This window comes from Callospermophilus lateralis, chromosome 4, assembly GCF_048772815.1.
Source record: "Callospermophilus lateralis isolate mCalLat2 chromosome 4, mCalLat2.hap1, whole genome shotgun sequence".
Classification (NCBI taxonomy): Eukaryota; Metazoa; Chordata; class Mammalia; order Rodentia; family Sciuridae; genus Callospermophilus; species Callospermophilus lateralis.
Genome location: NC_135308.1, coordinates 22,112,769 through 22,138,910, shown reverse-complemented (window position 1 = coordinate 22,138,910; position 26,142 = coordinate 22,112,769). Strand labels below are relative to the sequence as shown.

The 26,142-nt window shown below is 41.0% G+C and overlaps 1 protein-coding gene across 3 annotated transcripts in view; it reads left to right on the top strand.

The window, feature by feature from the left end:
- Positions 1–6,704, top strand: part of Sh3rf1 (SH3 domain containing ring finger 1) — a 159,987-nt gene extending 153,283 nt beyond the window's left edge. For 2 of the 3 annotated variants that reach the window (XM_076852357.1, XM_076852356.1), the window contains one exon: positions 4,342–6,704. In XM_076852357.1, coding sequence (XP_076708472.1) covers positions 4,342–4,510 — 169 coding nt within the window. In that variant the 3' untranslated portion in view covers positions 4,511–6,704. The remainder of the gene's footprint in view (positions 1–4,341) is intronic. The other variant, XR_013091106.1, reaches the window with a different exon arrangement.
- Positions 6,705–26,142: the final 19,438 nt, after the last annotated feature.

Here is a 26,142-nt window from a genome sequence, read left to right as displayed (position 1 = left end):
GTGAAATGCATAATTGGATATTAGACGGGCTCTGGCAACTGGCAGAAAGTAGTGATGGTTACTCACCCAGGCCAAGGTGATGGATTGAGCAGCTCCCAGCGTCACAGGGAGGCCAATTTGGGCTAAACCAGGGGAGATTAGAAATGAAAATCCACGAACTTCAGAGAATACAAGAAAAGCCAGAGAAATCAAGGAAATAGAAAATGTGTACTAATAAAAGACGGGTGAAAGCTAGACTACCGTAGCCCAAATCAGGAGGTTTGGCATTGGATATCAGTGGAATTTCTTTACTTAGCAGCGAAACTTGTTTCTCTAATTTTACCCTGGTAACTGTCCCTGGAAGGTGAGTGAACCACACAGCCATGAAAAGGCCCATTTGGATCTGAGCCACACCCCACACCTACACCACAGTTCTTTGTGCAAAGAGATCGGGGGAACTTTCCAGCAACTGTGGTATAAGTTAGCTTGTTTCTTCTCTCCCTTCTTCCCTTTCTTTCTTCTACTATTTCCATTCTTTTTATTTGTTCATCTCATTTTTTGAACTGTGGTAAGATTGCAGATAAAATTTACCAATTTATCAATGTGCAATTTAGCAGCATCAAGTACATGTGCGTTGTTTACCACCATTCACCACCATCCATCTGCAGAAACATTCACCGTCCCACTCTGAGACTCTATCCTGTAGCAACAACTCCCAGTCTGTGTTCCCATAGGCCCTGAGCTGCCATTCTCCTTCCCATCTCTGTGAGTGACTGTCCTGGGTGTCTCACAATACAGTGTGTGTCCTTTAGTGTGTGGCTTATTTCACTTAGCATGATGTTTTCACGGTTCTTCTATATTGTAGCAGGTATCTGGATTTCATTCCTTTTAAAGAAACATTTAAAATAACATTTTAAAAAATAGCATTACTGTGTAGTTAGGCCTTTGCATCATGGTGCACACTTAACAATAGTCACTATATATAACTCTGCTTGGTAGTGTGAGACATAAAGTGGATTTAGCATCATCTCACCCCTCAAGCAGATTATGGTCCTGGTAGAATAAATGAGACAGGGACAGGGATGCTAATAATACAGTGGAGACTGTGCTAAGTGCCGTGAGAAGTATACATGGAGGCCTCTGGGATTTAGTCAAGCATGAAATTACTTCCAGCCATGGGGCTGGAGATTTCACAGGGGAGAATTGGAGCCAGGTTTTGAGAGATTGATAAGGCGTGGATGGGCAGAGATGCTGTTAAAGAAATTCCCAGAGGAAGGAACCACACCACGAGCAAGGTGTGGAGTGGGAGAAGCAGAGGCCACATCTGGGAAACGTGTTCCAGCTTAAGGGGGTGTTTGGTACATTCCTGGTGATAATGGCAGCTCTAGCGATAGAGATTAAGGCCAAATCATTGATGGCTTTCTGGACCTAGTTTTAGGATTAACCTTACAGGCATTGGGGAGCTGTTAATGATTTTTCAGCAATGGGTAGCTACAAATAGAGTTGCCACTTAAGAATATTAAATGTGTAGGCTGAATTGGAGACAGGGAGAGATTCAAGACAGGAAAGAAGTAGATGTTAATGAAGTCACCAACCAGGATGGTGACAATGATAATGAAGAGGAGTAGACCGGGTGCAAGTTTAAGGAAGTGGATTGGCAGGTGCCATGGAAGTCATGAACTCCCGAGATTTAGAACTGCCCCAAATCCCTGTTCACATAAAGACAGGCCTAGTCCAAGTGAGGCAGAGGGCGGGGCACAGATATGAATGAAGGGCCTCTCTGCAGCTGGGCCTTACAGCTGTTTGTGGGTCTGTGAACCTTCTACTTGGCAAAGCTTTTTCAGTGCCTGAGATAGTTGGCCTGTTGTGCCCAGAATTTGGCCACATGAGTCTGTATTAGAAAACTGTGCAAACCACCTCACAAGGCTCGAGGCCAGGATCTGAGCTGGAAGAATTCTGAGTCTGTCACCGCTGCACCTGGTAGTCTTCATACGATCAAGATTGTGTCACAGTTTCCATTATGCACATAGTTTCTCATTCCACCCCCTAGAGGTTTATAACTGAGCAATGAAAATTTGCTCCCACTGGGAACTTGGCAGGAAGATTATGTTCTTAGCCCAGCAGCAGTTCTAGTTCAAAAAATTTTTGACAAAATTGGTTTAGTGCATTTTATAAAATGCAGATATTAATCTAATTCACTTCGAATTTTTCAAACTATTTTGGTTCCATTTTACCTTTAAGGCAGCTCACAGAGAACCAGTTAGAATTGGGTCTCATAAGAGATCTACTCTGAATATGTTTGGAATCATTTGTACTTTTTTTTTTTTTTTTCTTCTAGAATTGTAGAGCTTTACTTAAATTTTAACTTGCCCCAATTGGGAACTCCATCATTTCTTTTTACCCAGATTTCCAGCATATTGGCCTCAGACCTGAGAAATCTCATCTGCATCCTTCCTTCAGATAAAGCCATAATGAATTTGTTTGTCAGAGAAAGGATTCTAAAACTTTGATCATTCTCAAGTTTCTGAAGTCTTATTATCAGGAGATTCTTTAGGTTGTGGCCTGAGTTTCCTCATTAGAGGTCCATCCTTCAAACCTTACCTCTAAGAAGTGCCAGACCCCTGCCTACTCTTATATAAACCATATGATCACAGTGGGAGCTAATATTTTGGGGTTGAACTCTGTGTCAGTTGCCATACGAGGGCTTCATTCAAAGCATCTCATTATAGTCCTATTCTATGGATGTGGAAACTGTGACTAAGAAAGCTAAGATAACTGACCCAAAGTTAAGCAGCTCCATGTGTCCCTAAAAACTTGTCACCTCACCCCCTAGGCTAAGGCTTTCCTCACAGTGCCAGGCCTCATCCCCAAGTCTGTGCTTGATTGAACCCTGACACATGTGTTTATAAATGCTAACCCTTTCTAAACAGCTAACCCACCTCTGTGTTGTACTTTTGCTTGAGTAGCCACACAGCCTGTGTGTGTGTATTAAATAGTATAATAGTCTTATATATGTATGGTCTTTGTAAATATAAGTGGATATGAATGACTGGGGTGGTTCATTCATATCACTATTGGCTGGCTAGTTCAGGGTTTTGGAAAGAGACTTCTGTTCCTTACAATGCAGTGGCCTTGTAGGGATGTTGAGTGTCCTTACAACATGGCCGCTGATTTTTCTCACAGTGAATGATCCAAGAGAAAGTAAACTGGAAGCCACATACCTTTAATCATCTAGCCTCAGAAATCACATGCTGTCACTTTCATAATACGTTATCAGCAGACAGGTCATCCCTTTGTGTTGTGGGAGGAGCCTACACAAGTGTTGAGAATACAGGAAGGCAAGCATCACTACAACCCCATGGGATGTTGGCTGCCATACACCACCATTCCCATCCCCCACCATTTGTTTGAAAAAAGCAAAAGGAGTAAAGGAAAGAAATATCACTGGATAAACAGAGAAGGCTAAAAGAATATAGAACCTAAACTAAGTTACCTTCCTCCGGCTTTCTTGGCTGCTGAATAATCTCATGCAGAGAGCCTCAGCAACAAAGAGGCAGGAAATGGGAAATATTAAACCAGCAAGCTGCTGGAGTGTCTAAGTGCTAACTCTACCTTTCCCACTGATAGCTGAGTTGGGAAACAAGGAGAAATAGGCACAGATCTGAGACTAACAGAATGTCAAACTCATTAATGGTGGTGGTGGATTGAATCTGTGGCCACAGTCTCCCTTCCAAGTCTGGGCCTTGGGCTACCTTTCCAACAGAGATTGTGGCTGTGTAAAGCAGATGAACTTCCTTAGCATTCCTGCCAAGTCCCAGAATAAGAGATGCAAAGACACAGGCTTTCAGATGTACTGCCAGCAAGCAGGCCTGACCCTGACCCCTCTCTGGTTACAAGGTACGGCAGAGCAGAGCCCACTCAGCCTACTGAAAGCAAACAATTCGAAGAGGCTCGAACCCAGATGCTCAGCTATTCTCCTGGTCTCACCAAATAAATACACTCCTCTCTTCTTGGAGTAGAGGGCAGGAAACTTCTGGGAAATTAAATAAGACTTTTCAGTTTCCCAGTTTGTAGGGCCAACATACAAACACTGTGAGGGGTCAAATGGCTCTCCTGCATAGGTCATCCAAATAAACCAGTCTGGACCATCAGTAGTGGACAAATGCACATATCCAAACACATTAATGCCAAGCAAATCTCTACTGAGAGAGAAGAGCTGTATTTTGAGTTTTTACAGACCCTTATAAACAAATTCATGCTGTTTCCTATTCTGTTTATTTTGAAGGCTCATGCAGATTGACAAGTGCACCCTTCTTATCACTGTGTTGATGGCCTTAACCAAAGTCTCCCTCTCTCTTGTAGGCACCGGGTGGTGGTTTCCTATCCTCCTCAGAGTGAGGCAGAACTTGAACTTAAAGAAGGAGATATTGTGTTTGTTCATAAAAAACGAGAGGATGGCTGGTTCAAAGGCACGTTGCAACGCAATGGGAAAACTGGCCTTTTCCCAGGAAGCTTTGTGGAAAACATCTGAGGAGACAAACACTGGGGAGACTCAAAATCACATCACACAACAAAAGAGCACAAAGCAGTTTGATGGAAAGAGCACATCTGTGGACTTCGAAGGGTCAGGAGCTGAGCAGAGGGTTGGTATGTGGCTCCAGAGCCTCAGCACAGCCACACCAACCAGCAGAGCGAAGCCGGTGTCTAGGTTTCACCACTCAGTTGGGATTGTAAGGTGTGCCTTGTACTGAGCAACCTTTTTTGTTTTTGAAAGATGTCTAACTAAAATGGACAATTGTTTACAAGGCTTAACTAATTTATTTGCTTTTTTTTAAACTTGAACTTTTCTTGTAATAGATAAATTCTTTGGATTATGATTTTAAGAAATTATTAATTTATGAATTGAGAGCCAAGGAGAAGCTGGATTATCTCCTATTGAGAGTGAGAGATTCGTTTTGATGTCGAATGCATCTTCCCTCCCTCACCCCTGCCCCCCACCATTATATTTTGCTTCTCTAAGACAGAATTGCCAGTTCTCTAATTTGGGTTTTCCTCTTTGGGAAACCAAACATAGAATTGAATCAGTATAGAAAGGGCCTGGGGTAGGGAGAAAAACTCAAGAGAAGAAAGGTTAATGATCCTTTTTTTCTAGTTTGATCAGGAATCAACCTGAAGACCTGGTCCTCAATTTAATTTTATGGGTTTTTAAATTTCCCTAGAATGGAACCAGTGGTAAGGAAAAACAAAGCACAAGCATTGACTAGAAATGTATTCAGAAATAATATTTAGTTTTTATAACAGAAGCAGCTCAATTCATTGGTTGGAAAGTAGGGAACATTGACGTTGTACTCGCTGTCTTGAGAATGGCTATGAAATGTAATTTCCATTTTACCCCAAGTGATCTGCATGCCCAGGACACAGTAAAACGTTTGTGAGATGTGGTGGTAAGTGATGCGCTCGTGTTCGGGTCAAAGGCTGTAAGAAACACTGTGAAAAGTTTACGTTCATCCATTGTGGCTCTTTCTCCACCGTCTTGCATGTGTTGCCAAGTCCCACAGTAACATGGACTGTGCATGGTGTGTATAGTTCATTGCCGTTTTCTGCTGAGGTTAGTTTGCATTCAGCATTGACCACTGCAGGGAATGTAAAATAAACAGCACTCTCTACCCCACAGCCTCTCCTGACCAAGGTCTGCTGAGCACACTCGCTCCCTCTCTGGCTAAGGTGTCCATCAGCCATCACACAAGTCATGACTGAAAATGCTCTGTGTCCTCCCAGCAGACAGATGGAAAGGATGAGCTTATCCAGGAGGCTGCTCCTGAGGCTGTTCCTTGGAAGCTCTGGTGGGAAGGCTTGGCGGGAGCCAGTGTGCCCACACCTTACAATTGTGGCAGGATCCAGCTGAGCCTGCCTTTTTATATTTATATCCATTTGCTGATGTCATTGGCCTCTTCCACCGATTTCATTACGGTGCCACGCAGTCGTGGACCTGGGGAGTCCTGAGAACAAAAGGAGGGAAGGCAGCCTGGTGGTGAGGTTGTTACCACAGTTTTCTCATGGGAACTAAGTAAAGAAACAACAAACCTTTTTTTTTTTTTACACTTTTAAGAATTAATGCTGGGAAATAGAAACATGGACTTAAAAGTCTTCTTGCAATAGCAAGAAGTTTCATCGTCTTAAAAAGATACAGAATGTGGTTGAAAATGAAATCATTCCTAAGTTAACCATTTTTTTTTTTTTTATAAAACACTGTACATTATGTTCCTGTGTGTTGAATTTTTTTTTTTAAGAAAAAATACTTTACTGGGATATTCATGTAATATATAAAGGTTGGTGAAATGAACTTTAGTTAGGAAAAAAAGCTGATGCCAGCTTTCATCTGTGTAAGTTGACACCAATGTGTCATAATATTCTTTATTTTGGGAAATTAGTGTATTTTATAAAAATTTTAAAAAGTAAAAAGACTACTACAGGTTAAGATAATTTTTTTACCTGTCTTTTCTTCATATTTTAAGCTATGTGATTGAGGTACCTCTGTTAATAAGTTTCCTGGTATAAAGTTGGTTAAAATTTCATCTGTTAATAGATCATTAGGTAATATAATGTATGGGTTTTCTATTGGTTTTTTTGGAGACAGTAGATGGATTTTGTAACAAGGGCTTGTTACACAGTGATATGGTAATGATAAAATTATAATTTATCATTCCTTTTCATGTTAATAATTTGAGGACTAGATTAAACGTTTCAAGATTAAAATTTGATGTTCAACCTTTATAAGTCCCCTGTGTCAGTCCTTAAAATTTTCCTTTTTTTTTTTTTTTTAACCTAGGACACTTTTGACTTGATTTCTGTTTCATAAAAATTCTTTGCATACACCTCAAACAGCAGGAGTCTGCAAGCAACAGTTTGGTGGTTATACACTTGACCTCTCCAACTAACAAAAAACCTTATTTGTTTAGTTCCTCCAAGAAGTCTTGAAGTCTTCTGCAAAGCATCTATAAGGTCTCACAAGATACTGCATAGCATCTCTGCTCCCCCTCCCCCTTCAGGGTTACTAAAGAGCCTGGTAAGTGCTAGAAGCCATGGGAAGGGTAGCAGACCTTCAGCCAACCATATTAACTCTTGGGTCTCAACATGGCTTGGGGACCTAATCCTGAGACCTACTATGATTTTAATCTTCCATGAAATGAAAAGACCACATAATTCTTGTTCAAAAATATTTTTCCTAATTCTTGCTTACTCTCAAATGACTTGTCAGAATTAAAAATCAGGCATTCCAGGTTGTATTGTGGCTTTACCAAAAAATCACCTTTGTAATCATCTGTGTAAGTCAATTACTAGTTTCTTCATATTACTGGTCTGTCTATCCCACTGGGTAAGGTGAGATGCAAAGGAGAAAATGTCACTGTTTTGAAACTTTTAATTTTATTACATTTATATGTGGCATTAAATTCATTCTCTAGTTTCAAATATTTTATCTCACTTTATTAGAGTACACAATATATAGTAATGGAGTCTAATTGCATTCAAAAGGAACAAAGGAAGGTGATATTTCCAACTGCTATGCATTGAATTGTCTATGATAATAAGACAATCATTGATTGATTGATTGACTGACTGTTTGACTATTTAATTGATTGAGACGGTGTCTTCTTATGTTACCCATGCTAGTCTCAAGCTCCTGGACTCAAATGATCTTCCTGCCTTAGTCTCCTGTGTAGCTGGGACTATAGGCACTCACTACTCCACCCAGCTTAAGACAACATTTTTATATCTTCACAAGTTCAGGTGAATGTTTTAATCCAGAACTATGAACAACACTGGTATTCAAGTTTGGAAAGTGCTTTTAATAGATGTTTAACTAAGTTGTGCAACTCCAAGTATGTATCCATGTAAAATTTTTTTTTAAATGTGTTTTGAACCAGTTAAAGCAAGTCTTTATCAAGATGGAGTCCTATTGAAAACTTCTCCTTTCCAAGGAAAAGAGTTTGCCAGCTTCCCAAAATAAACATTTACAAAAGAGATTAGCCAATATCCAGATCTGGCTGAGGGGAGTAACCCTCACTGACTTCTGTGGCTCCAGAATGTAATGGGGAGTGCTGGGGACTTTGCTCTGCCTGCCCCTTAGCGATCGCCACCAGAGGTAGAAAGGAGCTATTAGACTGAATGGTAACCAGCCAAAGTAAATGGTGACAATTTTAAAATACCCTGTCTCTAGTTTACAAATGAACATTTCTTTGACTTCCTATTACAGCTAACCCCTGAACAATGCAGGTTTGAACTGCACAGGTCCACATACATAAAGGGATTCTTTGTTTGGAGATTTGCAACAATTTGAAAAAACTTGTGCTAAACATCACAGGCTAGACCTGTTCAAACAAGAAAAAAATTAGGTATGTCATGGTGTGTAAAGTATGTGTAGATAACAGTTTTATTTTGTCATTTACTACCATAAAATACATGCAAATCTGTTATTAAAAAGTTAAATTTTATCAAAACTTAAGCACACTGTATGTGGCCCCATTCACAGTTGAGAGAAATGCAAACAAATGTAAAGATACATTGTTATCTTTATATCATAACTGCATAAGATTAACTGTAGAACTATAATAATCTTGTAGCCACCTCCTATAGCCATTGCAGTGCGCTCAAGCATTAGGATTATCTGCTTAAAACTGTGTGTGCTGCTGATCATCTCCACGCGAGTAGTTCATCTCTCCAGGAAATTGTGTGTGGAAGGAAAAAGCTATTTCTGGTGGGTCTCACTTTTTTTTTTTTTTTTTGCTGTATGCAACACATATAGCATACAAAGTATGAATTAATCAACTGTTAATGTTATCAGTGAGACTTCTGGTTGATAGCAGGCTATTGATAGTTCAGTTTGGGGGGAATCTAAAGTTACACTCAGATTTTTGACTCCATGAGGAGGTTGGTGCCCCTAAATTGTTCAAGGGTCAAGTGTAATTACTTTACGATTTGGCTCATTGGATTTCCATTTCAGAAACACCATATGGATCTTACTCTTGCTAATTCTCATTGTTCTGCAATGATCCAGACTCTCAGTAACTAGGTTGAAGGGATATGCAACTGACATTAATCTTGTTTTATTTTCAGTACTAGGGATTGATCCCAGGGGCTCATGTATGCTAGGCAAGCACTTTACCACTGAAGTATATATGCCCAGCTTTTTGAAATTTTATATTGAGACAGGACCTCACTAAGTTACCAGGCTGGCTTTGAACTTGTGATTTTCGTGTAGGAGGCACTGTGAACCACACAGGTCATGAGAAAGACATCAGAGAGGTGGGAGTAAAAAATAGAAGCAAAGGGAATGTTTATCCCACTGCCTTTATTGGGGGTTTCTGTAGGAAAGCCCAGGCAAGACAGGGTGAGCAATCGATAATTAAATAATTTCACCAGGCTTTAGACCATGGGGCATGGGTCCAGGACTTATGCTACCTGGGACGTGACTTCCTCAGTCACAATAGCCACATTTCAAGGATTCACTAGCCACACATCTGCAGCAAAAGAAAGACATAATTAACCAGTGCCTTCCTGGTGAACATTCAGGTTATTTCCAATATTTTGTTATTATAAGCAAGACTGAGATGAATATGATAGTATTATTTTATACATGATTAATAGATGTATCTGGAAGACAAATTCTTAAAAATAAAAGAGGTTAAGGTATTTGTAATTTTGAAATTAGGTGCTCCTTATTTTTATAATTGGATTTTGTTTAAATTAATTAGATTTAAATACAAAAAGCCATAGTGACAATAGCTACAGTATTAGGCAGTGCAGTTTTCAAGAAAGATCGTTCAAAGAAGGGAAAAACAACACAAAACACGGCATCGCTATACTGTATCCAGCTCTCACAGGGAGGCAATTTATACATTAAGGATCACAGAACTCAATGTGTTAGAAACGCTGCCAGATATGTGAAAACACTTAACTTTGAGCAATACCATTTTTTCTCTTCTTAATTTTTTTTTTCCTGAAGTGCTTGGGATGGAACCCAGGGCCTCACACATGCTAGGAAAGTGCTCTACACTGAGCTGCATCGCAGCCCAGAGATCCTTTCTTTAATTTTGAATGGCTTCTTCCTCCCCATGTGCTCCAAACAATAGGCAAAAAGGTTAGATTTGATTAGAGAGTATTGGGGGAACCTAATGAAGCCTTTTTGGTTTGACTGTGTGGACCATGAACTTCCAAGCAAGCAGAGATGCATATTCCCCGAATATCAGGGCATATCTCTTGCACATGTGTCTTGATTTTAACGTTGGCTGCGAGCTTTAGTCCATGTAGGGTCCCCAGAATGAACACGTGACTCCTAAAGCTGTTGGCATGATGGTCAGATGACCGGCCCACGGTGAATTTAACTGGTCATTTTCTCAGCAAACTGAGATTAGGGCTTCTAGAGGGAAGAAAATGACACTCTAGCCCTCTAATTAAACATGAAGTGGCATCTCTAGAACAAAGGCCATGATTCTTAGTCCCCCCCACTGCCCCCTCCCCAGCAAGGTCAGTTCAAGTGAAGGCCATCGCCTTATCTTTCCAATCACATCTAGTTCATTTCTTTTGCCTGTGAAAATTGAAAGCTTAATGGAATTACCTTCTCCCTTTTTTTTAAGCACTCAAGGGTGCTACAAAACATAAAGCAAAAATGTCCTTTTGAGTAAAACCAATTTCCTTATAAATTATGTCACAAAAGCACATTCAATAAACTCCCTAAAGGCAGACACAGTGAAGACTGATACCTTGCTGCTCACTCTTTAACATATTAAACTATTCAGCCATCCCCTGTGGTCTTAATTTGTGTCTTTTTTTTTCTTCCCCTTTCCTACCAACATTTAGCTAAGACCTTCTGTTAAGAACTGATTCAGGCTGGGGATGTAGCTCAGAAGTCCTAGGTTCCCTCCCCAGCCCAAAAAGAAAGAAAAAAAGTTTATTCTGATTGAGAATTTGGGGTTGGAGATGATGATGGGGATTCTGTGAGTAAAAATCTCTTCTTATGTTTTAGCTACCAGATAGTTGACTTTAGATTACTCTATCACATGAGACCATCTGGGTCACCGAAACCCTTTCTGTACAGTGACTAGACACAGAAATTGAGAGATAGTGCTTAAAAGTGGCTCATGCATATGTTTGTCCCCATTATATTGCTCAAACAGCCAAACCCATGAGAAACGTCAATCAGCAAGGACACAGGTGAGGAGGGAGGACTCCTTTCTCCCTTCCCAGCTAGAAGGGAAGAGCTGACTCCTGTGGCTCTGAGGGTATTGGACAGCCGGGTGCCTCCTCCTCTTGCTCAGGCCACAGGGCAGTAGGGTAGTCTCCATATATAGCCAGCACTGTTTGTTCTACTGGGGTAGTAATTGTGGGATTCCTATGATGTGGTGATGGTTGCAAAAATCAAAGTCGGACTTGAGTTTCTTACCCTTTAAACTGAAAAGTTTCTTTCCTGTGATTTATTTGCCCAAGACAGATTGTGGGATTGGCATATTATCAGCCAGCCCCCATAGTAAAGCCCAAGCGAGTGAAGTTTTCAGGAACAGGAGGGTTGCAGAAGCATTGCCTCCCAGGAGCAGAGCTGCAATAATTTCTCCCACCATCTCAGTTCTCCCTGGGACTCAGGTCTAAGAAAAGCAGACTCAGAACTTTTAAAATCAGAATCTTTGCCTTTGATCTTGAACTATTTCTGATGCCAGAGAAGGCATTTTTTTTTTCCTCCTTAAATCAACATTTTGGATTATTTCTTTCATTTCTGTTATCTCACTGCTCTCTCTGGATGCTTTCACCTCAGCCTGCCGTGCCCTTCTTTTCTTCCCCCACCACTCACTCCTTGGTAGAGGCATTGGATAGTGGTGCTAGATATCTGGTGGAATATTCCACAAACAAATGTCCTCATCTAAAAATAGTATAGTCCAGCTACTCCCTTTAAATTCCCATGTGCAAAATCTTTTTTTTATTTGTTTTTGCCTTTTCTATCTCTTTAGTTTAGATGTATCAAGTCATTATCGTGTTATGAAATATAATAAATGACAGCACAGCTGAATTGAGGGAAAGAAGACTTAATTCCATGAACATGTTTCTTTAAGAGTTTAAAGATATTTGTATTTGCCTGAAGTTAATTCACATACAACCTGCTATATTTAAAAGCCAATTACATATTACTTGAGTGGGCTTTTACAAGTAACTGTGTGTTTAACACAGTGATCAATATTGTGAAAGATACAGAAGAAATCCTTTTTTATTCTGCAAATATTTGGAGACGGCCTACAAGAACATATATAATAAAATGGAAGAAACAAAAATAAGTACAATGTCGGATCAGGAAAAAGAAATAGGCTCTCAAAATGAGGGGACAATTTTAAAAAAGGAAGCCATTGTCCCTGTATTTGAGGATTATGGTCTGCTGGGGAGACAATTCAAAAATCAAAGTTGTTTTGCGAAATATTAGGGGCTGGGAAAGAAAGGAAAGAAATACTAGGGGTTGGGGAGGTAGCTCAGTGGTCCAGTGTGTGCTTTGCATGTGTGAGATCCCGACTGGTTTCAATCCCCAACACCCCAAAAAAGGACCAAGGAACTACAATCATGTAGAAGATTAAGTAATGGAGAACAGCTAGGGAGATTAGGGCCAAGGAGATCTGGAGTAGCAGGAGCTGTATACCCCAGGGGCAAGAGGGCTGGTAGAATAGGATATGAAGAGTGAGCAAAGCCCCAGGAGGCATTTTTTTATATTCATTTTTTAGTTTTAGATGGACACAATATTTTAATTTTTTTATGTGGTGCTGAGGATTGAACCCAGTGCCTCATGCCTATTGGCAAGCACTCTACCATTGAGCCACAACCCTGGCCCGCCCCAGGAGGCATTTTTGAAAAAAGAGCCGGTAGAAATTGATGGCTGAATAAATATAGGAAATGGAGGAGATAAAACAAAAATAACCCTTAGGATTCATATCAAAATGACTGTGCAATGATGGAGCCTTTGAAAGAGATGCAGAGATTGTACGAGAAGCATGTTTCCAGAGTGTTATTTCAGAAATGCTGAGTTTGAAATGATGGTGGTCTTTAAACTGGATGTCTTCATGGACAGCTGAAAATATGAAACTCAAGTTCAAATAGGGTGACAGAAAAATACCAATCAGTTGGGTTATTTTGAACTCTTTACCTTAGAGGAAAAGGAGTGTGTGTAGGTAGACTAGCCAAGGACTAATGGCTGCCGCTGAGAAACATTGACAGGGTATTGATTGCATGAAGAGGGGCAGGAACATCACAGACCACTTTCTTCTGGAAACAAGGGCAGAAAGAGGGGGTCAGGATAAAGTCACATGTCACAGAAGAGGGTGACAGTCTCTGTTGCAGCAAAACAAGGAACTGGAGAAGAATTTTACATTTCCCAATCTCACAGCACTGACAATCCAGACGAATCCCTGAATGGGATGTTGCATTTAACTTTCAGGGAGAATCTGCTCAGAATGCTTTGGAAATGAACCAAGAAGTTCTTGGCAGCCATCCTGACCCTTTTTTCTCTTTTGTTAAAAAAAAAAAAAAAAAAAAAAAGGAAATGTTATTCCTCTTCAGGAAAGAATGCAAAGATCTTATAGACTCAATCAGAATTGAAATGAAATTTCTGTGTTCTTGTTATAATTGTGCAATGATGTGTAAATCCTGCTGGCAGATCATATGGGCATTGATATATTAAAAGGATGTCTTTAAAATCATATAAAAATCTCATTGAACACAGCACGCTATTTGATGTATAAAGATGACATTGTTTTCCTTACATTGATTTTTCTTGCGCAAAGTATGAACAGATCATTTCTGAGAACAGTCACATATCACCCTGGCCTACTGCGCTGCTTATATAATTGTGTGCCGAGATCTTACATCCTGGTATGAGTAGCAATTGTGGCAAGTGCTTGCTGCTGCGAACACTTACAGGCATCCCCATTTGCCATTTGGATTCACATCTTGGCCAGTCATTCCCTTTATGCGATTTTTTCCATTGCTAATAATTTTCTCTGCTTCTTATATTACATCTCTCATTCTGGGCATATGGCCACAGGGAGGAAAGAAACACACATTGTTGTTGATTCTGCAGTGCTGGTGATGTCTATTAACTCTGCTGGTGATTTCTCAAGATCAAGAACATGGGTTGACTTTTAAAAATGTTTCTTTCCTGACAGGACAAAATGGAAAAGTACCAGAATCATTTGTGTTTTGTCCTTGCTCTCGGGAGGCGTCTTGAGAATTGGACAATGCTTTGCTGATCCTCAGAGATAGGGAGTCCAGACCAGGCATCTGTAGGGATCTCAAATTGAAAGCATGTTTCTTTGTGCACATGTTGGAGGTCCAAAGCTTCCCTCCCAGGACTGGGAGTCTCAGGAAAGGGTGTCATCTCATGTGATTCAAGATCCCCCAGAGAGCCATTTTCTACCTTATTTTTTCTATCTTTGGTTGATCCGTTATTTATTTTATTTGCTCATTTTTTATGTGGTGCTGGGAATTGAACCCGGTGCCTCATGCATGCTAGGCAAACGTTCTACCACTGACCCACAACCCCAGTCCCTGGTTGATCCATTATTATACAGTTCTGAAAAGGAAAGGGACAGTCGGATGTCCCAGGGCACCAACCTATGAAGTGATAGGTGAGTTGGAGGATGGAGCTCTAATGAGCTCTAATGTGCTGCCAGGTCACGCACCCGAGTTCAGCTCCTCTCCTCTGTGTGCAGAAGATCTTGAGGAAAGCTGCAGAGAGATGCCCACCTGGAATTCTTGCTCTTTCTCTTCTATAATTACTCATTAAGAAATGATTGTTGCAGGTGGAAAGTGGCTGGGGTTATGGCTCAGTGGTAGAGCTCTTGCCTAACACATGTGAGACACTGGGTTTGATCCTCAGCACCACATAAAAATAAATAAATAAAATAAAGGTACTGTGTCCATCTACAACTAAAAAAAATTTTTAAAGAATATTGTCTAGGTAAACATTTAAAATTGAATATGCTTTTTTCCCTTTCCTCCTGTTTCTTGCACTATCTTTGAAATGGGTTAGCTACACTGGTATCTCAGATTCGTCTCCTTTGCACTGGTCAGTCTTTTTGTATGTCTGGTGAATCTTTGTTTGTAATTATTTTATTTCCCTTAAAGGAGGAGGCCTGTGTATCTAGTGAAGGGAAGTAAAATGTGTTCTTTTAGAATGGTGTGGGTTCTATTTCAAACCTTTGGGAGAAGGGAATGTTTAGATTGATTTTAGTTTTTTTCTTGATTGCTTACAGATAAGGATGAGGGCATATGGAGAAGTATCAAAAGCAACCAAGTACTTTGGGTCTGAAGTTTTCCCAGAAATAACGTAACCCATTCCATCCCCAGATAGCAAGTGCTCAAGAACTGCCTTCCGATAATGTCAGGGAATTCAGAAATCAGTCTTCCTGAAATGCATTAAGCCTCTCCCTTGTCATCTATCTGTCCCTGAGTAGTGTGGGTGGGTGGGTAGGTCTAAATAGGCTTAGTGTCCTGTTGATATGCAATTGAGTAGAGAGGACGTGATGGACAGAGCCTGCTGTTGGCAAGTCAGGCTGAATTCACCTAATGGTCAAGATATTCAGGAGAGAGGCAGCATCCTCTATAAACACAGCTTGTACCCCCATGTCTTCCAGTCTAACTGGCCTTCAGTGGTGGTTTGGTTTTTTTTTTCTTTGGGGGGCAGGGTTTTACTAAAAAACTTGAGATCCTCCTGCCTCAGCCACTCATGTTTCTGGGATTACAGGTGTAATCTGACTCAGGAACCTTTAGGTCAAAGGCCTATATGTTACCTTCCTCTCAGGAAGATGTGAGCCCAACTGGCCAGGGACTTTTTGCCAAACCCCTTCCATTCCTTGTCAGCTGTAGAGGGGGTCATGAGCAGTTAAGGAGTTGGGGGCGGGTCATGAGCCCTGAAGGAGTTAGGAGTATTGTCATGTTTGCTCAGTGGAAGGGGATGATGTGGGGTGGAATCTCTCCCTGAATTTCATATCTTCTGCCTCTGCTGTACCACCCAGGCTAGTCAAGCCCTTTTGTTGCAGTTCTGGAAACAGTGACTCCCTAGCACCTGTCTGGTTGTAGGGTCTCACTCTTACTAGGCCCAAACTCAGTGTTACTTCTACCTTCTCAAAGAATAATGTTCTTCAAGCCATAAAGTACAAATCAAAGTATGTTTGAGATTGATTGTATTTTTCCTAGTAAAGAAAATTGGATTTCAGGCCGTTGAGAGAATTTGAAGATATGATTGATAATCTTTGTGTGCAGAGATCATTAGGAAAATCCCTGAAGAATTTTGAAACATAACAGAACTAGAAGAGATGGAAAAAAATGTATTTCTGATTTTCAAGAAAGAAGGAAGATTCTATAAACCATAAGCTAGTGAGCTTGATGTTGAGTCTTGGCAAGTGTCCTAAAGAGAATACTGGAAGATGGTTTCTGAGCTCTTAGTAGTGCTTGGCACCGTGGTACACATCTGTAATCCCAGCTACTCTGGAGGCCTAAGCAGAAGGTCACAAGTTCAAGATGATTTGGGCAACTTAGCAAGACTCTGTCAAATTTTTTTATTTGTCAGAAATAAAAATAAAAAACCCACAGGATCACTAACAACAAATTGTTTTCGGACAGGATTATTCACTGACAAAGTTGCAAATGAGGATGATATGGTTTGTCTACATTTCAGGAATCTGACATGATCACTACCGTACCAGGGGATAAGGTGGAGAAGAAAGATATGTCGCTTGTTTTTAGCTCAAAACAATAGGAAGAAATTCTGGTTCGTTTAAAAAGAAGGGGATTTTAGTTAAGGATACAGAGCAGCCTACAGACTCTCCAGAGGGCTGGTCAGCAGGCTTGACTATCACAAATCAGAACCACATCTAAAAATCGCTGAACTGGTCTTCAGAGGATCTGACAGCCAGTCAATATTGTCCTGAGTGCCACAGCTGACATCACTGTCCCTGTCCCCCAGATGGATAAAGCTGACCTCACCCTCTACTGGAATGGACTCCTTTTTAAAGTCCCAACTTCTGAGCAGCTCTAGCTCCTGATTTGAGGTCCACCATGATGTCTGCTTGGTGGAACCCAGATGACACCCCATTCCTTAGCTATCAAGGGCTCTGGGAGAGCCAGTGACAGATGTTTTCACCTTGCAGAGTGGGAAGAGGTCTTACCTTCTAGAAGACTCAAAGTTGATAATTTTCCCAAATAAAAAGGGGGTTTAGAGGCCACGCTGCCATGATGAATAGCTCATGTTTTTCTAGGGCTCGAGGGAGAGTATTGAGTATTGGGTATTTTGTTTTGTTTTGTTTTATCAGTGACTTGGATGAAGACCAAAAATAAGCTTATCGTATTTGCAGGTGACACAGAACTTGTGTGGAATGCTAATGCATTCAAGGGCAAAATCCCAAAAGATCTCTAAAAATCTGAACCAATCAGCTCACATTGCAAGATAAAATATCAGTAGGGGCTGGGATGTAGCTTAGTGTAGAGGACTTACCCAGCATGCATGAAACCCTGGGTTTTATCCCCAGCACTGGAAAAAAAAAAAAAAAAATCAATAGTAAATGTCAGGCTCTGTTTTGAGATTATAAAAATCCCACTACTCAAGTATATAGTTGCTGCTAAGAAACAAGCCAGAGTGTAATGTAGTTACTAAGAAAATTAATTAAGTCCTAGGCTGCTTAATAAATATGTAGTATTTAGAACAAAGTTTTCTGCCTTGCTCTGCAGTGGAGAGACCACAGTTGAATCTGACTCAAATAAATAAAATAAAGGTATTATGTTCATCTAATTGTAGAAACAGGGGAAAAAAATCATATATTTTTTTAATGTGTACCTAGACAATATTCTTTAATATTGTCCTGTGCTGTATTGTAAGCCCAAGTCTACAAGGGACCCGACAAGATGGAGGATGTTCAGAGGGAGGCCACAGGATGGCAATCTCAAACCCATGGTACAGGAAGAGGAGCAGGGCTGGAGAGGCCTGGCCTGTAAACAGAAGTCTTGAAGGAGGAAATAGCATAGTGGCTGGGGGATGGAGTGACACTCACTTTTAGCCTTAGCTAATTGGGAAGCTGAGGCAGGAGGATCACTTGAGCCCAGGAGTTCAAGGCCAGCCTGACCTACGTAGTGAGACCCTGTTTTAAAAAAAAAAAAAAAAATAGTGGTACAGTGTATGCTTAGTATGCCCAAGGCCCTGGGTTCAATCCCCAGCACCAAAAAAAGAAAGTGGGGGATGGTTTACCAATTTTTCCAAAGAGCTCTCACGTGGAAGATGGGCCAGTGGAAGGAAATTATAGAATCTTCAATTTAAGGAAGACAACTGAGCCATCCAAAAATAGATGAGCTAGTGTGAAGACAGTTTTACCTGTCACTGAACATGTTCAGAGGAGAGAGGAGGGCCAGCCTTTAGGGGTGATATTGAGGAGGCCTTAAGCCATGCTTCGATGAAATGAACTTTCAACTTTAAGACTCTATTTTTTATAAAAATATAAGGCTAAAAAAGATAAGAAAACTGTAGGAACACTAGATAGATAGATAGATAAGATATATATATATATATATCTTATTTGCAGGTGACACAGAACTTGTGTGGAATGCTAATGCATTCAAGGGCAAAATCAGAAGGATCTCTAAAAATCTGAACCAATTAGCTCACATTGCAAGATAAGATCTGTCAGTAGGGGCTGGGATGTAGCTCAGTGTAGATGACTCACCCAGCATGCATGAGGCCCTGGGTTTTATCCCCAGCACTGAAAAAAAAAAAAAAAATACCCATCAATAGTAAATGGCAGGCTCTGTTTTGAGATTATAAAAATCCCACTACTATATACTCAAATATACAGTTGCTGCTAAGAAACAAGCCATAGTTTAATATATATTAATAAAAGAGGATAGCCAGGTACAGTGGCACATTCCTATAATCCTAGCAGCTTGTGAGGCTGGGGCAGGAGGATTACAGGTTCAAAGACAGCCTCAGCAACTTAGTGAGGCCCTGAGCAACTTAGTGTCTCAAAATAATTTTTAAGAAAGGGCTGGGGAAGTGGCTCAGTGGTTGAGTGCCCCTGGGTTCAATCCCTGGTACCAAAAAATAATAAATAAATAAAGGACAGACATTTCGTGGGCACCCGGAGGTTAACAGGGAAGCTCCAAAGCCAGAGAGAAAATGCTGAGGGGGAGGTCCCCTCCACAAACAGGAGCAAGACTCTTCCTGGGTCTGTTTGGTTTGGACTCTATGAGCCTGGGTCACAAAAAAAAGAAAAAACAGAAAAATAAATTTCTGGAAATTCAATTCCTCTCTTAAGGAAGGATTGAGAGCAGAGCCCAGGCTGCTGTCCCAGGGAGCCTTATATATTCTGGCCTCCCACACTATTCCCCAGGGGCAACCAAACCAGACAACCAGTAATCTCTCATTTATTCTCCGCTGAATACTTGGGCTATACCCAATTCATAACAGAACTTGAAGAACATCCTCATTTTCACCTACAGGGTTTGTAATGCTTTTATTTTAATTCCTCCCGAGTCATCACAGTCCTGAGAACCCCCTTCCTTACAGAAAGGAATGAATGAAATTATTCCAGAGAAAGCAACAGGGACGTTTGGCTCCTGGGCATTTAGAGAACCACAGTCTGAGCCTCTTGCCCCATACCTAGAGATAAATAATTCAGAGGCCTAACAAAGAGAAGCATAGTAGTCATTTTGGCTGAACACCCGGTGGGCTGTGCCCAGCCTGACGGAGGTGTCCCTCATCATTGTGGATGACAATTAAAGAAGGTAGTTACAGCCATTGCTACGTTATAATTTTCTGCTTTCAAACTATCATTCAGATGATAGAGGGGGAGAAATCATGGGGAAAGCTGACATCATACTACTTTATCATATTGCCTTAGATGAAGACATCATGATAGCCATTATGATTATCAAGAGGACATTGGGGCCATCAGTGTTCATATCTTCATGACCTACGTGAGACCATTGAATCTCTCTCTCAAACACTTCCACAAATTAGATCTCTGTAAGTTCAAAGTTGTCCCTCAGTATGCATCAGGGATTGGTTCCAGGACAGCCAGTAACCTCTCAACCAGTAATCAATGGATCAACCAATGGATTCCAAAATCTGCAGATTCTCAAGTCCCTTGTATAAAATGGCACACAATTTGCATATAACATGTGTACATTGTACCATGTACTTTACATCATCTTTAGATGGTTTTTAATACTAAATGCAATGTAAATGCCATGTAAATAGTTGTTAGACTGTATTATTTAGGAATATGCTAAGATAGAAGTCATACCAATACTTTCATTTTTTAATACTTTCAATGGACTGTTGGTTGAGTCCATAGACACAGAATCCACAGGTACAAAAGATACTGAGTGAAGTGCTTATTGCTGAATGGCTGGTCCCTGGTCCAGGTTCTGCTAATCACCCACCACAACCACCAAATGTAGGCAGATTCACAGGGTGCAAGACCACCTCTGTGATTTCAGGGGATGGAGGAAGGTCAGGGATTTCAAATCCATACAGTAGGTTTCATGTTGAACTTTATTGTTTGTTCTTGGGTTTTTTTTTTTTTTTTTTTTTTTTTTGTGGAAATGGGGATTGAACTCAGGGGTGCTTTACCACTGAACTACATCCCCAGTCCTTTTAATTTTGTTCTAGCTGTTTTCACTGTCTCCTAAATTACTTAGAGCCTCATTAATGTGTCCAGGCTGTCCTCAAACTTGCAATCCCCCTGCCTCAGCTTCCCAAGTACCTGGGATTACAGGCATGTGCCACTTCACCCACGTAGGTTTCAAGTTTATAGTGATATCTCTGATGTGCAAGTGAAACGTGACTTCTTTATAACTTCACTCAGCCCTGGGTCTGAGTTCCCCATTTCTTTTGTCTGTCCACTTTGGTCTAGGAGACATCTTGTTACCTGGGTCATGAGTGTTAGTCACGGTTCCTGTTGCTGTTACCTGTCTAGCTTGTCACATGCTCCCAGGTGGCTGCTCTCATCTGTCCTGGCCCCACCTCTGCAGTGGATGGCTCTGCTCTCTCAGCTCTTCATTCTGGCTGCCCCTCCCAAGGCCCTGTGGGCTCTTTCCTGATTTCTTCACACAGAACGGAACACATTTCCTCCACGTATGTGCATGTTTGTACCATGTAACTGTAGTAATAGAAAACATAGTGTGTATGTGTGAGAAAGGGTGTAATACATAAGCCAGGCTTGATGGCACATGCCTGTAATCCTAGTGGCTTGAGAAGCTGAGGCAGGGCGATCACAGATTCTAAGCCAGCCTCAGCAACTCAGTAAGGCCCTGTCTCAAAACTAAACAATTAAAAGGGCTGGAGATGTGGCTCAGTGGTTAAGTGCCCCTGGGTTCAATCCCTGGTGCAAAAAAAAAAAAAAGTATAACTCCTAGCTGTTTTTCTCCTCTGCCTTTCTGCTTATGTTCCACTCTCTAATCACCTTCATCCCAAATCAGGAAAACAAATATCATCGCTTTCCTTTGTGAGGGGAATGGACCTTGTACCATGACCTGCATCCCTTGGAGTTAACACTTACTTGTGATACAATGGTCTGGTCCCCCAGGCTTTTACTAGCATCTCAAAATGAAGCCCTTTTGGAATTCAAAACAAAACTACCTCCCCTGTGTCACATGACTAGCTCTTTCAAGTCAACTTCAGATGCTGTGAACTATACATTCCTTCAGCCACCTCCACTTCGGGCTTTGTTCCAAGTTGTTTCCACTGTCTCCTAAGCAATGAATGCCCTTGAGCCAATGGAGGCAGAACCAATAACGCTGGGAAGGAAAAAGGACCTGGGTTTAAAATATCATTATTATTATTTAAATATTATTTTAATTTTTGACCATTCATGTACCTCAAATTGAACAAATTAAGATCAAAATATATGAATATAAGTTAAAATCACATCAATCTAGGTTGTCCCAGTCCTGATGTGGCTTAAGTAAGAGAAAGCAGATGTGTCAAAAATAACTCACTGAAGTCTGCTAATATTTCTGTTTGCAAACCATCTACAAAGAGAATCACATGTAAGTCACACTGTTTTGTGGAACCTTATGCCATCTGTCTTCCTCTTTTCATCTATAAATCTTTTTGGGGGACAAGGTACTGGGGATTGAACTCAGGAGTACTCGGCCACTAAGCCACATCCCCAGCCCTATTTTGTCTTTTATTTAGAGACAAGGTCTCACTGAGTTGCCTAGTGCCTCGCTTTTGCAGAGGCTGGCTCTGAACTCTTGATCCTCCTGCCTCAGCCTCCTGAGCCTCTGGTATTATGAGCACTATGGTCATTATTTGTTCTGTCTCCTGTCATGGAGGCTTTGCATTTTGGAGGGAAACTAGCTGCCTGTTCTTTGTGTCTGCTTTGGGCTGATTTCATGTGGTCTATGCTGTCATTTTATTAGGTATCTTTGGTGGCAATAATGACTCCATGCAAGGCCAGCCCCAGAAACAATGGGGTAGGTGCCGTACCCCTTGGGCCATCAGTGGAGGAGATGCTGCTGCTAGCACAGGCATCATTAGAGAGAGGTCGCCTTACTTCTAGCGACCATCTTCTTTTGCTCCCGGAAGCCCATTCCCTCTCCAGCTCCCAGGGCCTTGTAAGTATTGATGGATGTCTTGTCACAGTTGACGAGCTGTCAGTGGATGGTCCTGATGACAGGCAGGGGAAGTGCCCTGGAGGAGGCTGCTTTACAGGACCCATAGAAATGTGTGGGCTCCATGCAGCTGAGGCAAGGCTGTGGATGAAGCAGAGAGAGATTAAAGACCAGAGGGAATGATTTTTAATGAGGGAGAGGGCAGCATGGAACTCCGCAAACATTTAATGTGTGCAACTCTCAACAGTTTACCTGCTACATTTTTACATGTTGTGAAAGCAGAGGCAGATCCAGGTTTGAGGCCCTGAAGTTTACATAGTCATGGGGGGAGCCTCTCTAAGTAAAAGACTATAAAATCGGGTATATAAAATTAGTTATGACATCATAAGAAATCACAACAAATTGCATGTGATAAAACTGAATGATATAAAATCATAAAACTCAATAAAATATAATTTGATTAGTTAACTGCCTGTTATGCATTCATAACACTTTCCCCTCCTAACATATTCTTTGAATGAATGTTCTCTGGTCATCTTTTAAAGAGAATATTTTTATAGTTTCCAAAAATAATTTTTTTGTAGTTTCATTTTCTCTAGGGAGAATAGGATCATTTAATCTTTTCTCTGGCAGGGCGGATTGAAATTTGCTTATGTAAACTTAAAAGTTTTGTTTGGTTATGTCATTTAAAATTCTAGGGTTGTTTTTGCATTTGGAATAACCTCTAACAAGTTCCTTTTATATGTAAACTGTAAAATTTGAATGAATATCCCCTAAGACTAGCTTCTGGCTCCAAGTGTTTCAGACTGTTTTAGGTTCAGGAACCACACACTTGTGGTATAGATGCTGTGTTACACATTTATATTATGAGGCAAATCCTGGGTTTGTACCTTCCTGCCATGATGCAGAGGTGAGTTGGCACAGTGGGTGGTAGTTTTCCTGGAAGCCACTCCCATATCAGGATGCAGCAATAACTTTATATCCAGATGGGTCTACAAATCAGATGAATATGTTTCATCAAATCCAATCAAATATGTCCCTAACTCATGTGTATGTGTGTGTGTATTAAATTCCTATATGTTGTATATGATAATATCGTTATAATAATAATATTGTAATATATCACACTGCTATATATATCACATGTATGTGTGTATACATCTATATGTCACATTGCTAGGAGACTTCCTAAGACCTTTGGAATAACCCCACATGGATGAACAATTCCAAAGCTTCAATTTCATCAGCTTTACAGTGTGGACACTCTTCAACCAGATGGAGGTAAGTCCAAATAAACCTATCATAAGTTGGAAATATCATAAATCCAAAATGCGAATATCGTGTGCCTGACCTACCAAACATCACAGCCGAGCCACACAGGACACTGTAGTGTTGGTTGCCCCCCTTTTGATCACGTAGCTGACAGGCAGCTGCCACTCACTGCCACTGCCCAAGAGTACTGTGACACATTGTTAACCTGGGAATTATCAATATTCAAAGTTCAAAGTATGGTTTCCACTGAATGCATGTCACTTTCACAGCATCATATAGTTTGGAAAACCAAAGTCTAAGCAGGGCGAGTCAGGGACATCTGTCTAGCCACAGCCGATGAGGTGGGAGGACAGAGAGCAAAGACAAAAATCAGATTCTTGCTGAGACGACCACAGTACTGTTCAGTGACTTGCTGACTATGTCATTTTGAAGGAGAGGGGAGGGGAGGGATAAAGCTCTGAGTGGTAACTCAGAGGAAGAGAGCCTCTTCCGCAGACTCTGGGCATTTGCCTTCCCCAGTACCCACAACACACACACACCACCCTCTCTGTACCGCCTCCTCATGATGAGTGCCAAGCAATGTCTCTGCCATCTTAGCTTTTTGGACACTGAAGTGCTGTGATCCTTTTATCATTGTTTTTCTTGTCATATCATCGTTATGTTACTACTTCGGCTGGTCAGACTTGATGTTCCACGATGCGTCTGTGAATAGAGGGTACATCTAAAATGCAGAGGCACTCCCAGACTCCTGTGCTAGAGGCTGGTGGGGGAGCACATTGACTTAGAGGCCACAAAGGCAGCATTTAGCTGAGGAATTACAGTTGTTACCCATTAGGGTGTATTTTACTCTGCCTGGAAAAGTTAATGTATTTCACGGTTGCTACCAGGGACGGGCTTAGGCCCTGGGAGATCTTGGTTCAACAATGGTTGGCTTATGTAACAGAGTCGTTGGCTTTATGACCACCTTAGGAACCACTAAGGAACATAAGAAATACACAGAGCCGTTTGTGGGGCTGCCCTTTCTCCCTTCAATTCAGAAGGGAAAAGATAAAGCCACATAGCCCTGGGACCTCCTGCTTAAGAAACATCTTGGTTTAGTCATCAAGGCCATTATGATTGCTGAAAAATTAGTATGGAGCAGTGAACTTGAGTGGCTACTTAAACAGTGCTTGTCCTATGCATGTTCTAGCTGGTACAATGGGGACTGTCTTTTAAACACCTTTTCTATTCAATGCCATCTGAATTTTAGAGGTGATTTTTAAGCAAAATAATTACCTTTTCTTCCCCCTTCCTCCCTATTCTCTCTTTCCTCTGAATCACTGCCAAAGTAACTAGAGTCATATAATTTTAGAGCCGGGGGCCCAGGGAGAGAGGTTAGGATCCTGATGAACGGAGCATGGGAGAAACTTGAAAAAATTTGAACAACCTTCTGTTTTGGATCCCACACATTTACTTAATATTAGTTGGGGTTGGCAGAAGTTTGTATGGAAAAGACTGCCACTTTCTCTGCCCTGCGGAAACAAGATAAAACTTGGGGAAAGGAGTGTTGGTTTAATTTAAAAGGCTCTGCTTTTTATTTGATATGGAGCAAAGCATGCAGTTTACAAGTCCTGTGACGCTTGAAGGTTGAACTGGCAGTCTGTAACATTCTGGACAGGGGTCTGTAAAAGGCAGCTGTCAGATGGGGGCTCTGGAAATATGAATCATCTGTAAATAATAACGTTTGGGTATTTCACCTGTGGTTGCTTTGTTCTTTATATTATTTTGTTCTATAATTTATTTTAATCTGCCATCCTCTCTTTGTCCTTCAAATGCTGTTTACCAAAATATATATTATTGGGACAAGAAACAAATTGGAGGGCTGAGCTGAATGGTGCTATTCTCCAATCTGTCAGCTTTTGTTTTTAACTTTAGCATTTGTATACATGGCATTGGAAATCTTCAGTACTAAGTTATGAATGTACATGAAAATATTACATGGTTTTGGACCATAAATCCCATTTAGATGTTTTGTTTAGCAAATAGAACGTGTTGCTTGGATCTTTCTCTGTGCTCTGCAAGCTGGTGCTATGCTGGGTACATTCATTCTCCTCTGACCGGAAAGGCTAAAAGTTTTCAGAGGAAATTCATTTCCCCTTCTGCTAAATGTATACCCAGGCCTGAGGTGAGCTCTGTTCCTATGCCCTGTCCCCCAAAAGAAGAAGCAACAGCAACAGAGAAAATGATTTCTGTTATGTCAATAATATAAATCTGTATTGT